The 16,689-nt window shown below is 35.7% G+C and overlaps 1 protein-coding gene across 1 annotated transcript in view; it reads right to left on the bottom strand.

The window, feature by feature from the left end:
- Nucleotides 1-16,457, bottom strand: part of RAPGEF5 (Rap guanine nucleotide exchange factor 5) — a 68,961-nt gene extending 52,504 nt beyond the window's left edge. The window contains exon 1 of the mRNA XM_063303751.1: nucleotides 15,881-16,457. Within this exon, the coding sequence (XP_063159821.1) occupies nucleotides 15,881-16,060 (180 nt within the window). The 5' untranslated portion in view covers nucleotides 16,061-16,457. The remainder of the gene's footprint in view (nucleotides 1-15,880) is intronic.
- Nucleotides 16,458-16,689: the final 232 nt, after the last annotated feature.

The following is a 16,689-nucleotide window of genomic DNA, read 5'->3' on the forward strand; positions in this document are numbered from 1 at the left end:
CCTGTGATATCAACTATAATATATATGTGAACATTCCAACAAGTAGCCATTAACAGCCCTGTCAGCCACATTTTTTTCTCTAGCATTCTTCCTGCATGTGAAGGATCCACTTTTTTCTGATCAACGAATGTTGATCTGTTGGTTGCAACAGGAATTGACCGACCAGCTTGTGCCTGAGCCTGACGTCATGGGCTGAGAGTGACTGGCCCAAAGTCACCCAGCCGGCTTTCATGCCTAAGGCAGGACTAGAACTCACTGTCTCCTGGTTTCTAGCCTGGAGCTTTAACTACTAGAGCAAACTGGCTCTCAAATCCACAATCCTTGTCTTTAAAATCATTTAATAAGAAACAAAAACTGAACTTACTTTACAATGATTATTTCATTACTTATAGGATTTATGTCCAGTATAATCAGATCAGCAAAAGACATACCACAATCAACATTTCACCAGCCATTTCCCCAAATAGTTTTTATTTTCTCACTTCCCCTAGTAAAGCGATCTAAGTTAGTGAATACCTTGCAGTGAATTCCATGGTTTAACTGTATTGCATGAGGAAGTCCCTCCTTCTCTCTCCCCTGAAGTTTCTTTGGATGATCCAGGGGTTTTAGTTTTATGAGGGAAAAATATCCTACCTATCTCCAAAAGCATGTATCTATTTTTTATTTCTAAAAAAAAAAGCGTTACTGGAAGTTGGACTCTTTAAATTTACTAAATTATTATTATTATAGAGGAACTGCTCTTCATCCTTGATCATTTTTATTGTTTTCTCCATTTTTCCGATCTGTTGCTGTTGTTGTTAGTTGCTGTCGAGTCATTTACGACTCATGGCAACCCTATGTATAACGGAACGAAATGCTGTTCCGTCTCCCATCTCTACAATATCCTATTTGAGACCTCACATCTAGAAATATCTGCAATACTCCAAGCATGGTGACATTACAGATTTACAATGCAGTGTTGTGCTAATGGCATTTTAATTGGCAATTTCTTTCTAATGGACCTCCACAAAGAATTTCAGGAATATTAATAATTTGATGAAAATCTCTCATTGCTAATATCCACTGTGTATTGAGATTTTCATCAAACTGTTCACTGCCAACACAAGGCACATCCATTAGGAATTTTTGCCCTACTATTTCTGTTGTGGAAGTACGGTCTTTTCCTGCATTTCAAATAATACCATTTTTTCCACCAAATATGGAGAAAGATTTACAGTAAACACAAGTGCAAGACTGCCTTGGAAATATCATGGACACTTAACAGTTTCTCTTAACTGTCACATCACTGGGGATAGGTAACAAAACCATCAAAGCAGAACTATTTCATGTATTTTGAAATTCTTTGGCAACTGAACTCATACCTGTTCCACCAGTCATAAAATCCTACAAAAGACATCAAGAGTAATCTCAGCTTTACCGTGCCTTGTTTCATCAACCTGGGGGCTTGGAAGCATCTTTAAAGATGCTATAACATCTTTGCAATATTTTCTTAGCTCAAATGCAGTAGTATATGTCAAAAGATACAGCAAAGGTTAAGCCATTACTTCCCCTCTCCACTATGACCCTCATGAAAATTTCCTTTTCTGCAGCAATCACTATCTCAGAAGATTCGTTTATATTGGCACCATGCTGCTACCTTCATCACCACAATTAGGAGATATATGCCCCAATACAAGGATGCATTTTGGAATGGACAGCTGCAAAGTAAAGGAACGAAAGCATCATCTGCAAGCCAGTTTTTGTCCCCACATCTACACCAACATCATCATCACAGTCCCCAACAAGTACATGTTCTCCCTCCAGTGTGATATATGCCATCCTATTCAGACCAGCTGATTGAACAATCATACCTGACAGTATGATACTAAATATGTTCCACACAATAATTTATGAGTTAATATAATCCCACAAAAATATAATAATCTATTTACAAAAGAAACAATCTTTGCCCTTTCCAGCCAGCATTTGCTTTTGTCATTGCAGTAGCTTTATATGACAAAGAATAAAATTTATCAAATGAGAACGCTAAAGTAAGAGTCCTCTATAACCTATTATCCATTTTCTTACGGAATATGGGAGTAAATGAGATGATGGACTGATTTCTATGATGAAGCAGGGTTTTTTTCTGTTGGCTTTCATTTTTATAAAAGCCCCAACTCATTTAACATTTGTTTCCTTTACCCAACAAAGTAATTCAGCTGATATACATTAGCTACATTGTCTATGGACAGAAGCAGGGAGTTAGGAATGGCAAGCACTTCATATATAGGTAGCAAATTGGAAGACAATTGCTGTAAAAGGATTGGAACTATTAATTGTCATAAAAGCTGCACTGACACATTCACCTTTCTGGCTCTGACTATCCAATCCTGAAATGAAGGCCTGGCATCAACTCCATTTATTCTACATGGGCTTGTGCTCTCTGTGTAGTTTTCAAGAAAGACACATTTCTTTTCTACATATTGTAATACAAGACATAAGTTAAACTATCAATTACAATAAATTCTCATAACAAACCATATTTTATATCTTAATTAAGATTTATTTTCCTATTTTGGGAATAGTACAATATACAGGTATGATAAAAAGTGGCACCTCCAATAAATTTTGTAAGATGCGTCCTTTAAAAAAATGTAACATTTTTAAAAAATACATATTTGCTTTCTTAAATAGCACTATTAACAGATGAAAAAAATATGCAATTCCCAGAAAGCAAAACTGTAGAGAAAATCTTGTTATTCATGGTCTAATTATCTAGTTTCACATATCTCCGTTTAATAACTGTACACCTGAACCTGTTTTTCTTGGTATTCCTTTTCACATATTCAGTTTTTGCATGATGTTCCAAGCAATATACCATTTTGTACTGACACAGAAGAACCAATCCCTCTCAATTTCTAGTGATCACAGAGCGATGTGTGTTCTAACCACAAACAGTCACCCTGCATGGTACTTTCTTAAAAGTGAGCAAGCACACAGCAGAGAACTTCAGTTTCCAAGTGATCTGTAGCATTCTTTAGAATTGTAAGAGGAACGTGCACAGCAGAGAGCAAATGTTTGCACAAAAATTTGTCCTTGAGTGAAAAATTGAAACTGTTGCAGTTACCATCTCATCTAGTGCATAGTGATAAAACATAAATGGGTGTAATATCCACTGCATAAAAAAGTGAAGCTATAAATCTGGTTATCTGGCATGTTACAGAATTTCATTGGGATGTTCCATCCATGCAATTCCCACCTCGAACAAATGGAAAATGCCCTAGTATGTTGATAGAAATCCAGAGGAATATGCCACTAAGTGGACAAGTAATCAATGAGAAAGTTCTGCAGCTCTGTAGGTGTTTGTGATAGGTACTAAGCGTGAACTGCAGGCCAGGAGGTGTGGTTTCACAAACCCAAGCAATGCTATATCATCTACAATGTCAACTTAGCATGAAGATTGTCTCAGGGGATAATAAATCACCAGACAGATATCCCAGCAGCTGATTGATTCTGAGATTACAGGCCACAGCAAGTTTTCAATGTGGTAAGTGTTCTGTTCTGGAAGCAGATGTCATACTGTTCCTTCATGAGTAACAAAAAGCAGACGTCATCCTGTCCCTTCATCAATAACAAGAAAAATGTGCTCTTTGTAGCTTTCAAGGCTACCACAGATAATTTCACTCTTCTTGCGAGAACAATGCAAGCAAACAAATAGTTTATTAAATTAATCTCCAGAGCATTTCAGGTACACTACAGGTAATAACACTATATACGTACAACTTAAAAGATAACACCATTATTTAAATCTAAAACTAATACATTACAAACATTAAAATTCAGACCTAAAGGCTTTTAACCTACATGACTTAATATTTTAAAATTGTTAATAAATAGAATAAAAAAAATTAATATTCTTATATGCATTACGCCTATGAACAAGCTCAAACTCGTCTAATGAGCACAAAACCCATGTTCCCTAAAATGGAAGAAGAAAAAAATCCAATTTTTTAGCTAGCCAAGAGGAGTCATGGGTCAGTTGAACACTCTTCTCTGATTTGTGTCATCAAGATTTTTATTCTTTTTTTCAGTCATTTTCTAAGGCTCTAGAGTCCAATCCTTTAATTCCCATTTCCTAAACATCCATGGTTTCATTATCTGCAATTGAATGTTGGAAGATAATCCACATAAGTAAGAACCACCTGAAATATCACTTGACTATTACATCGCTATGACTTTACATCAGAAATATCACTTGCTTTATTGAATATTTAGAATAAAAAAAATACAATTATATAATTGTGCATGGTTTCTATATATTCAGTATATCTATAAGAGTTTGATAGTAATAGATCAACAGAGGTAGTGTTAAATAAATATCAATTATCAATAAATGGCCCAACAGTAATATCTCTTCCACATTTTTAATGGGTTAGATCTGAACTGAATTTAGAATCATTAGAATGGGATACGTTTGCAATGCCTTAAGTCCCATTGATTAAAACATAATCTAGTTTGGATGCAACTCACCATATGATATGGCCACAGAACAAAGGATTTTCTTTTCTAAGAAAAAGAGTATGTTTTCAGTCATGGTAATTTTAGGTTTTGTTACAGAGAGCTGAAATTAAATTTAAAATAATTCAAGAATTGCATTGAAAGATAGTATTTTGTTCAAGAGAAAGGAATGTGTTAATTTAGGATTTAAGTGGGACTATTTGTAGAAGATCATATTATAATATAGTACAAAGTTTGAGTAAAACAGGGTTGCATTTTGTGTACTATTTTATGCATCAAATCCTAAAGAAATAAGCACAAGCACAATTATTCCTAATTATGGTGCGGAAATACATAACCTTACTCTCCCCACAACCCAAGTTCAATCCCAGCAGAAGCTGGATTCTCGGGTAGCTGGCTCAGGTCGACTCAGCCTTCCATCCTTCCAAGGTCGGTAAAATGAGTACCCAGCTTGCTGGGGAAGGTGACGACTGGGGAAGGCAATGGCAAACCACCCCGCTATAGTCTGCCAAGAAAATGTTGCGAAAGCAGCGTCCCTCCAAAGGGTCAGACATAACTCGGTGCTTGCACAGGGGACCTTTCACCTTTTTAAATAAAGGCTGTAAAAGTGAAACTATTTATCTGTCTGCTCTCTGAAATTAAAAATATTACCCACAACGTATAAGCATATCTATTTACCTAAGTCATATAAATCTTACTATACTGTTTAGATTTTTATAAAGAAAATAATTCAGCCATCAATAAATTATGTTTATATCATATCACTAAAACCTCCTCAGAGCATGACTGCCAGTTTTCTTCCCTTACTGTATCAACCAATAGTCACTTCCTAGATAACAATTAAATAAACAATTGTCAGTGGATGAAAGTTACAGGTGACAAGGTTTCTCTTGCATGGGGCCACAGATGCTAGTGCCCCTCCCCACCATGCTATCTCTTATCTTTCATAGTGAATTCAAACTTAAGAACAGGACCAAAGAAATGAAGTGGCAACTATCCTCTTCCCAGTTCAATCCAGGTGTGCCCCCTTGGTTCTTAGTATAATAAGTACTCCCCATGGAGTCTGTCAGAATGTCAGTCTATGGAGAGACATGCCATCTGGATTTTAATAAAAAGACACAACAGATGAGTCCAGAAATAGTAATTAAAAATAACAAAGGATTTTACATATTAATTCAATGTAGCAAATCCCTACCGACATCTAAGGACCAAATCTTCCCTAGCCTTGCACCTGATATCATAAAACTTTATAGCCACGCAACAAAAATGCAAAGCTAATTAAAATTGCTAATTGCTGCATGTGCACTTTATAGTCTGAGAACATTCTAAATCAAGATGAGATGGTTTTATGGCTCAGAAGCTTCATCACATCAGACAACTCCTCAAAACAGCCAAATCACTGATGATCCACCATGTAGATTCAACAAGGCAGTGCACGCTGCATACATCAAGAGAAGAGATTTAGCAGATATAAAATCAATCCATCCTTGCCTTGCAGGTATATTTTGTACACATCTTTAGAGATGGTTATTTTTTTTAAATGAAGTTTTATAGTTAGCAGATTAAACATAGAGGGGGTTCTTAGAAATACTTCCCTTGAAGCTTTTTAGCTCTTTTAATTTAAATAAAACCAAGTAAATAATGACTTGGATCCAGACTTCATTGAGTGAAAAGAAGGAAATGGTTATTTCTAATATCCTCTTTTTTATATCCCCTACCTGAAAATCTGCTCTGGTTCAGGAGACCTGCTAAAAAATCAGAATCATAGCGCATCATGAACTAACAGTTGACAAATAACACTTATCACTACCAGTGATAGAATTTGCTGGACTGCATTTGCTTCTGACAATAGAAAGGAAACTTGGAATGTAAGCAACTGTTTCAAAACAAAACAAAGCAACATTAAAAAGGCATTGAATGTTGACCTCTTTGAAGCAGTATTCACTTCAGGAGTATTATCTTGATAAAACAATTTGTTTTTGAAAATTGACTAAATACATTTTATTTATTTTTCATTTATTACTCAAATGCAAAATTACCATGTGCAATAAAAACACCATTGTATTTAACAGGGAACAAGACATACATGGTAACAGTCACATTTTAAATAGCTTCTCTTTGCTTCATACTTTTTTTGGGGGGGGGCTGTTCAATCATGTCCAATTCTCCGTGACTGCCTGCAGTTTTCTTGGCAACATTTCAGAAGCGGTTTGCCATTGCCTCCTTCCTAGGACTGAGTGTGTGTTACTGGCCCAAGGTCACCCAGCTGGCTTTGTGCCCAAGACGGGACTAGGACTCATGGTCTCTCACTTTCTAGCCTGACGCCTTACAACCACATCAAACTGGCTCTCTGATACATCTTACTAAATATTTTTAAACCAGAAAACAGAATTCAATATGAAGAATCTAGGCTACATTTTCAGAAAGTGCTGACTGTACAATCCTGTGGCTGGATTCACAGAACGTAGTAAGACATAATAAGCTTTGCCTGGTTTCAGTTTTAAAAGTATAGCTGAATACCTTTGAGACCACCTCCGCAAATGATTCTACTCAGTGCAGCTTTCAAGGGAAAGGATGTTGAATCCTGACCCTAGAGGTATAAAAGGGTGAGGCACCCAGAGGCATTTTATTTAGGCATCCAATGAGGCAGAAGGGGAGGGAATGCTAACAAATATGAAAGCTTATACTTCTTCACATAGCATATAATTAAATTACAGAACTTGACAACAAAATATTTAATGATGGGCACCACCTTGGATGGCTTTATGAAACACAAACCTGGCATTCAATGGGGTGACAGATGTCATATCAATGTTATTAATCTATCAGTGGCTAACATTATCATCTGTGTTGTGAAGATGGAATGCATTTAAGGCCCAGTTGCCAAGGTGTAACATTCATATTCTGACTGAGGACATCAAACCAGTATTTGATTGGAAGGAACACTGGACTTTACAGAACTTTAGCTATGAGAAAAAGGCATCCTTGTTTATTAAAAGTTACCTTATCTTACATAGACTCCTTCTAGTATTTCATGCTATACTGTGACTTCATATTGAATAAATTTACTTAAAAGTATTTGAAATTTCTTACACACCAACATTCTTAAGCTCTTTGATTATTAGACAAAAATTAAATCTATTAACTGCCTAAGCCCAATTGATTTCATTTGGTCTATTCTGATCAATGTGCATCCAAACCATAGCTCATAATATATCATCTAAGAAGTGAGTAGGATGCACAATATAGTTTAAAACAAAAAACAAAACCTTACCTTCCTAAGCATAGAAATGTACAGGTAATCAGGTAAAGAAAGCCCATAATTAATAAGTCTAAATGAGCTAAGAAGCTAAAAAGAAATAGAAAATTAATGAATTAGAAAGTCTTATAAAGTTATTTTATCAGGGAACATAATTTCATGCTATTTGAAGTGCAAAGGGAAAAAAACAATCTAATGAAACAATGAATTTTGGATGTGATAACAAAAACAACAACATATAGATTGTAAAGGTATATAATTAGAACAGAAGCCAAGTAAGTGACAACTGAGAGCAAAGAAGACATATCTTTAACTGAATCAGAAACATTCTGACCTACCTGTAGATCTTTCAAATATCTAGAAATAGTGGGGCCATTCCACCACACAACTATTTGCAAGTGATCTGAAAGAAGCTTTACCACCCTTGGTCCTTCTGACTTTTCGATAAAGCTTGATTGCAATTGGACAATAAAGGAAAGACAAAAGTAAGAGAGAGAAAAGCCCAAAACTATCAAGTCAGTTCCCAGAACAGAAAATGGTTTTTTAGCACTTCGGAGGTTTGAGAAATCAAAACCTGTATCAGGCATGAAATTATAGCTAACAGAAGCTTTTCAAAGGTTTTGGAAGATCAGTGCAAGTTGCAATTCACATAAGATTGGAAAACATTAAATACTAAATGGTATTTAATATTTAGCTAATAAGCTCAAAATTTGGTAGCTTATCACAATATCTGTGTAAACAATTAGAAGGTAAGGCAATCCTAAAGCTAGCTTTTTCCTTTAGGGTGGCTATTTTTTTTTTTTAAAGATACCTAGTTCTTAACTGTTTTCTATTCTGAATAAATACTGAAAAGTTCTTCTTTCAGAAACTACTTCCTTATAACTGCTAGGCTGAAAAAGGAGATGTTTGGTTAGTTTACTTAAGATACTTTTTAAGTATTTTAAACAATTGCTAACAAATTTGGGTATATTCAGCACATGGGCTTTCTAGTTTGCAATATTCCTTCTAGTATATTGCCTGTATTTTTTCTAATAGAAAGATCAGCAACCGCCATACAAAACCAAAAAAGAACAGTTTGCCCCATGCCTATTACCAATATCATTACTTCAGTGCTTACAATTTTGACATCCAGAACACATTGACAGGGAATGAGATTAGAAGCAATTTGAGAATGTGCCCATTTTTCCCACCCTTCCTTTACCATACAAAGCGAGTGACAGGTCACAATTATTTGAATGCAGGATTTCCTTTACTCTGGAAATTGAATGCTGCAACACAGAGCAATGTTATCACTCTCTTCTGGAAGAATAATGGACAATTTTAGTCAGACAATTAGCCTCTTATTCAAATCAATGTCTTCTCATGTAGTAGGTGGCACTTAGATTTATATTTTGGATTTATATTTTGGAAGACAGCAAGAGAGAGCATGGATGTTTTGCAGGCTTTCTGAAAATGTGCTCCTTTTAGCAGCAGTGGCTTTTGAACGGCTTACTCAAGTGCTTTGAAAGCCATCCCACCTGTTGTCCATATAAGTGCACACCCACACAGCACTTCCGCTCGGCTGCACACACATTTTCAGAAAGCCTGCAAAACATCCATGCAAATCTTCCAGAAGGTGCAGCTGCTTTAATGCTATCTAATTTAGTGAAATTATGCAAGACTTAATAGCCTTAAATCTCCTCTCTCTTAAGTGATAATGCTTCTATGTATGACAGTGTGTGTGTGTGTGTGTGTGTGTGTGTGTGTACAGCAAAACGTTATAAATTAGTCCTTCTAGAAGGCTTTCTGCTCATTCTCTTAAAAGGCCTAGTCTTCTGCTCTGAAATCTTGCCATGACAGAACCATTTCTGTCATTACTGGGTATTGTGACTAGCAGTGACTCCATGATTTAATTTTTTTCCCTAGTCTTCCCCACTTTTCCAAAACCCTGAAATTGAGGGAAATGAAATATTGTTCATTATTGTTCAAAAAGAAAAATACTGTTTTTGTGTACAAAACTGCTAACATGCATTTCAACACATTTTGCCTAATCCCTTCCACATCTTATCAGTTGTTTCAGTAATTTCTGTTCAGTTTATCAACAAAATATACTGGAAGAAAGCAGCTAGAATTAACAATCCAAATAGAGATACCAAGAACTAGAAAGATTATTCATTATTTGGTAGATTGAAAAGTTAATTCAAATGTACACTACAAATCTTATCTTCTGTAACAGGCACAAATCTGTATTGATAAGCAGCTGCTTCCTGGATGCAAAATTTTGATCCAAGTAATATTTTACATCAACCAGATTTTTAATCAGTTTTTTAAGCTATACTATTACATAGCCTTGCATTATTCCTTTAATCAGTAGAATTACATTTTTCTGATACTTTCACTGTGAATGTCTTGCTTCTTACCAGAAGCCTCACACACTGAAGCAGACTCTGAAGAAATAAAAGCTAAATAATTTCTCAAGCAACATAATGGTCCATTTATAACACAAATGCCTTCTCATGGCACACCTCTGGAAATCTAATAAAATATATTTTAAAATGAATACTTAAGAACAAGTGTAAAACATTTAAACCAGGCCTGGAATTAGAGGATAAGGAGAAAGCACCTCAGGGTCATGTGGGAGAATTAATCTAAGGGCCATTTCCTCTTACAGCAAGTCCTGGCTGAGCAGAGAGGAACAAGAGCAGAAATTACGTAATTACAAAGATACAATGTGCCAGATACTTTCTACAAAGATACTAATGAATGTATATTGAGTAAGCAACATGCACCGCTTTATTCAACACAACTGAGCAAGTGAAAGGAACAATATAATTTACTGCTTCCCTTCATAAACCATAAATTAAAAAAACAGGATATTTTGAGAGCAATGCCTTTAAGGTGTAATGTTCCCTATGTTCAGAGTAGTACTTCCATCTCCAGCCTAACAGCAAAACATTAAAGGTGCTGCTTGCTCATGGTTTAGAATGTATAGCAAATGAAATCAAACATCACACAATGTTCAACTTCAAATATTTCTTACTGTATATCAGTATCAGATATCAAAATCTGTAACTTATTCCAAATAAGTATTTTTTGTCATGCAAATGGAATTCTTTTTTATGCATGACACCAAACTCAAGGTTAACGTAACGGTCAAACAACACTGATTCCTGTTCCAAAGAAGCTCAAATTCTGTAGCTAGATTTAATTATGTAAATTAAGAATAATTACATACATATGCTAAAGTTGCATAAATTACTTTGCTTCCAAAGCATAAGGTATTATTGTTTAATGTGTTCCCCACTGAATAATTCTACCACCTGAAAGTATGTTATGAGCATGCAGTGTCAGATTCATTGGCAAGACCTCAGCAGAATTTCTTGACACCTAACTTGGCACAGCTTGACTAAGCTCTAGGTTACAAAGACACCTCTAAAACAGCTGACTGACCTGTAAACATGAAGGTGCAATTCCCACCATTGTAATTTCTGGCATTGGTTTCTTTCACCAACCCTACGGGTTAACTCATTTATCATCCTGTGATTCTTTGAAGCTGGGCAACTGCTGGTTGTTGACATATTTGTCATGACAAACTCTGGCTCTCAACAACTTTCACATGTAGCTTATCCACATACTGACTGCATCCTACTTTGATGGTTTCTGTGGTGTTACACTAAAAAAAAATGCTCCAGAAGTTGCAACTGCTGTGAAATAAATTAAGTTAGGCTGCTAACTGATGCAATGTACACAATGTCTGTACTGAAAGGTAAGACATTCGCTTTCTGGACCCAGTTTAAGGTTTGATATTAACCTCTAAAGCCCTAGCCTGCTTAGAACCTGATTATCTGAGGGAGTTCATCCATTATGAACCTCTCCAGCATTATGATCTGGAAAAATGACCTTCTGAAGATGTCCTCCCATTCATAGACTAACAGTAAGAGAAAGTCTTTCTCCTCCACTGCTTTTAGACTATTAACATATTCATTCATAAGTTGCATTTGGAAAATCTGTAAAGATTTATTTCTTTCACCAAGGTTTTAATTGTTAGTTTGACTTGTTTTCATTATTATATTATAGTAATTACTATATTACTAACTTAATTCTATTTTCCTTTATGGACTTTTCCCCTTTGTTGGCCATTTTTAGTACTTGCTTCAGTAGAAAGGCAAATTCACAAATTTTACAGACAAAAGTTGACTACTACTTGCTAATGATGTAACACAGACCTCTCCAACCTAGTGCCCTCTAAATGTTATGACTACAATTCCCAGAATTTATAGCTAATTTAACTGAAAATTTCAGGCATTGTAATCCCAACACATCCGATGGGCACAACATTAAAGAAAGATGACACAAGTGTTTAAAAAATATATGCAGATATAAGTTTGAATAGCTCAGCAAAGAACTTTTTGCCCAAAGACACACAGATATATGCCTTTAAATGTGATTTCATTTCCTGTGTTTGTGTAGTAAAAGCTAAATGCTTTATTTATGGACAGTTATTTCTCCAGCTTGCCACAAAAACTCTGTGAGACCAGGCTGTGGGTTAAAGAAAATATTGGTGAATATTATGCATGCCCTATGATTCCAGGATTGTAACAGTTTTTGTTTCTGGGAAACATCCTAAATTAGTATGCAGCAGAGAAAAATATTTTCAAGTTACAAATATATGAAAAAACTGGGAGAGAAAAAAACAAGTTACCTAACAAAGCAACTATGATTTTTTTAACATGTTTTATTTGTCAGCTACTTGAATAGCTACTTTTTCCATAAACAAGCAAAATAATGCAGCTTTTGTTTCCATACACAGCATGGGGGGAAAATCCTAAAACCACCTCTTCCAATATTTTCTATTAGTTAAGGTCAGGAATTTCAATATTTTTTTTCCTTTAAAACAAAACTTGTATGCTATGGTTCATAACTTAATACTGAATACCTGATGAGGTGAAAATCAAGATTCTAGTAGTTCCTTGTCAGACAACAAATGTTATTAAAAAGCATAAGCTTTCAAGAACCACAGTTTACTTCATCAGATACATGGAGTGGATAAACTGATGTAGAATTTAAATTGGGATGAGGTAGTGGGGCAAAAAGGGAGGAGAAGCCTGGGTGGTTATATAGATGCAGGTTATGTGTGAGACAGATTACAAATATCTTAACGATTAACAAATGTAATGTGTTAAACTCCACTGAGTTTGCTGATACCTTCTGACCTGTAACCTTTTGATTTAAATGAACTGAGAATCTTTAAACCAGTTTTACACAATTTCATTGGTTTCCTGCAAGCATCTGGGACCTAGCTAAAGGCTCAAAAGTTTACCCACAAAGCCTTTCACAGCTTGGGACCAATGTTCATTTATTTATTTTACTTTCCTGTATGCTACTCATCCCCCAAATATTTTAGAGACCACCTTTCTTTTAGAACTATGCTAATTATGATACCATATTATGTAAATTATGGAGGACTGGAATCAAAGCCTTCACTGCATAGATGGCCATCTTTTGGAGCACTGGCCCCAAGTTTATAATTATTTATTTGTTGCGTTTTGTGGTACAAAAAGACTACAAAGCATAGGGTGATGTTACTTGAGTGAGCAGAGCTAAGATTTCAAGTGGTTTTTAATGTTTTTAAAACATGTTAAGTGTATCTGAGAGCTTAAGTATTATTTTTGTTTTGTTTCCCACCAAAGATTAAAAAGCAATCACACCCCCATTGTTTGGGGTTTTGCTACTGGATTTCAGAAACTCAGTTTTGAGGAAGCACAAAGAAGAACTATGAGTTACTCCACTGTGCTCTATTCAATTCGTTTCTGATTTTTTAATGAACTTATTTTTAATAATCTTTTTAAAAATAGCAGCAATTTAACAAAAATTATATTTTTATTTATTTATTTATTTTTCAAATTTGTCACCACCCATCTCCTCTCAATAGAGGGACTCTGGGCAGATATTATCATCACATTCCAAAAACATAGCCTAACACAAAAAATACTGGAATGCACTGAACCCCACAATGCATAGCATTAATTAGGTAATAGTGGGATAGGACGGGAACAGGATATTTGAGGAACCACCTCTCTCTGGTTACAATCACTTGGCCCATTGGGTTCAGCAGGAGAGGCATGCTGCGGGTCCCGTTGGCCAGGGAGTTTCATTGGACGGGACCTAGGAGGAAAGCCTTTTCTGCCATGGCCCCCACCTTGGGGAACATCATTCCCCCCAAGGTGAGGCTGGAACCAACCCTATTGGACTTCCAGAAGACCCTTAAAACATGATTCTGTCAACTAGCTTGAGGACCCCATGACAGAGTGGAGCCTGCTAGATGGCTATATGACAGTTAATGGACTGCATTCTTTGCATGTTTTGATGCCATTCTGTCTTTTTACTTGTCTTTATCTTTTAATTTCAATTGGTTGTTTTAATGGTGTTTATGTATTTTGATTGTTTTATTATGTACACCACCCAGTGTCAGTATGTGAGATGGGCAGCTATACAAATGTGATTAAATAAATAAATAAATAATGCGAACAAGCAACACTACAGGAAAAAAAAATAAACAGAGAATAAGTGAAAGAAAAACTAAAAATTCATAAGAGGAATCCTGGGCTTATAGAATACTCTGCTAATAGAAAGGCCCTTTTCTTCTGCAGATGGAAATAGGACTCTGCAAAGGTCCCCTACTAGAGATCAAGATAACAACACAATTTATTCCCAAGTATGATTAACTCCTAAGATCAAAAAAATCTTGCAGTCCTTTGCCATTTTTTAATATCCAAAAATATATCCTCCTCACCATCACCACTATTACAAAATTTGCAGGAAAAAAACTTATTCCAGTGTTCTTCAGTAATATGAATACGCTTGGTTGCACAGAATAAACCCTAAATTCTGATAGAGTATTTTTAATTTATCTTGAATTACTATCTGCCCCTACCAACATGGTCAATAGCTAGAGATGATGGGGATTGTAATTTTAAAAATCTGGAGAAAACTACAGGTGTAACAAAAACCTCTCAAAACTTAGTACATTAAATGTATTAACAAGAAAGACAGGATTGAAGCATGATAGGAAAAATGATCTCATAACTGGGAGTAGAAGATAGTCTGCTACAGTTTAAATGGCTGGAATTTTGAGTGAAATAACAGTATTTCACAGGAACTGTCAGTATCCAAGAATACAGAGTCCATATATTTGAACAGAGTAAAACGTCTTAGAAACACCTGAAGTTCTTGGCTAGATTTCATAAATATAAATATAAATATAGAGCCAGTTTGGTCTAGTGGTTAAGGTAACGGGCTAGAAACCAGGAGACTGAGAGTTCTAGTCTCGCTTTAGGCATGAAAGCTGGCTGGTGACCTTGGGCCAGTCACTCTCTCTCAGCCCAACCCACCTCACAGGGTTGCTGTTGTGGGGAAAAGAGGAGGAGGAAGGAGTATTAGGTATGTTCACTGGCTTGAGTTATTTATAAAAATAATAAAGGCAGGATAGAAAATAAATACATACATACAAATGTAATAAAAGGTCAGTGTAATTAAATCACACCTTTAGTTTAAATGCTAAGGAGAAGCCCTTTGAGTATCATGTCAGTTACTAATGATTTAATCCAGACTTCTCCAACTTGGATCACTCCATGTCCCTGGGACTACAATTCTCAGAATTCCCAGCCAGTATGATCATCCCAACACTTCTAGTAGATCGCTGTATCACATCAGAAGTAGGACTTTTTGTCAATAAGTTCTAAACAAGAAAGCTCTTCCCCGTCCTAGCACCTTCCAAATCTGCTGGGAATACAGTTCTAGGTCTTATACCAACACATCTGGAAGGTGCCAGGTTGGGAAGCCTGGTTCAAAACTTCACTTTTATTTTGAAGGGGAAGAATCTGACTAAAATGCCAGATGCAAAAGTAAATCATGAGTCCTATTCAAAGATACAGAATAGGTCATCAATTATGGCTAAGTCTCTGCCTCCCTCCCTCCCTCCCTCCCTCTCTCTCTGTGTAGATTAAGTTATTTTAACAGCACTTACTTCTGAATAGGTATTCACAGAATTACACTGAAAATTAAATTTCATTGACTCCACTGTGAGTCATTGCTGGACTGTATCCAATTACTTTACTATTTGGAAAAAATGGAAAAATGTCCTACCTGGTCTGTATTCCCTGGTTCTCTTTTATCTGCCTGTGGAACATGACAATTTTCTTTTGCAAACTTCTGGACAAGTTCAAGGTGCCCAATATCTTCTCGTTCTTGAAGCTTGCACATAACTCCTGCCTTGAGTGTCGGTGGGAAAGGAAAGAGATACTTAAATCCACAATCCCAGGACATGACACTAACAAACTTTTAACTTCACCAAAAACCCATCTTCTCCATTTCACCCTCTGAATTGTTCCAATTTTATGCTGAGCAAACAGTTGTTTCTTGCTTTAAGAAAAAAAAGAACAAAATAGGCACCAAACAGTCACACAGCCTCCTTCTTCTATGCGATGCTATCTGCTTAGCAAAGCAAAGGCAATGCTGAACTAAATAAGCTGCTGTTATGGATACAGCTGATATGCAGGCAGTGCGTTTGTTCCCGTCAACTTGTTTCCTGTTACATAAGAGAACCACAGTAAAAGTTACAAATTCATGGGAAAGTTAGCCAAGAACAGCCCTGGAAAAGGATGGAGAGCAAGAGAGTCATTCCTAAAAATAACAGCACAAGCTTCTATTTCACATACTCCACCCTTCTTTATATGTGTAATATATAGCTACTAAAGTATATTAGATAAAAAAAGACAAAAGAAAAATATATATTCAATTTTTGTTGTTTCAGATATGATGAAAAAAGTATAAAAATAAATATTTGTTTTGTATAGAGATATTATCAAGTATTTGTGAAAGATAACAGCATTTTGATATACAAAAGTCTCTATGTGCATACAGGCCAAATTTAAGTAACTAAAATATAGGTAAAC

Source organism: Candoia aspera, chromosome 4 (assembly GCF_035149785.1).
Source record: "Candoia aspera isolate rCanAsp1 chromosome 4, rCanAsp1.hap2, whole genome shotgun sequence".
Classification (NCBI taxonomy): Eukaryota; Metazoa; Chordata; class Lepidosauria; order Squamata; family Boidae; genus Candoia; species Candoia aspera.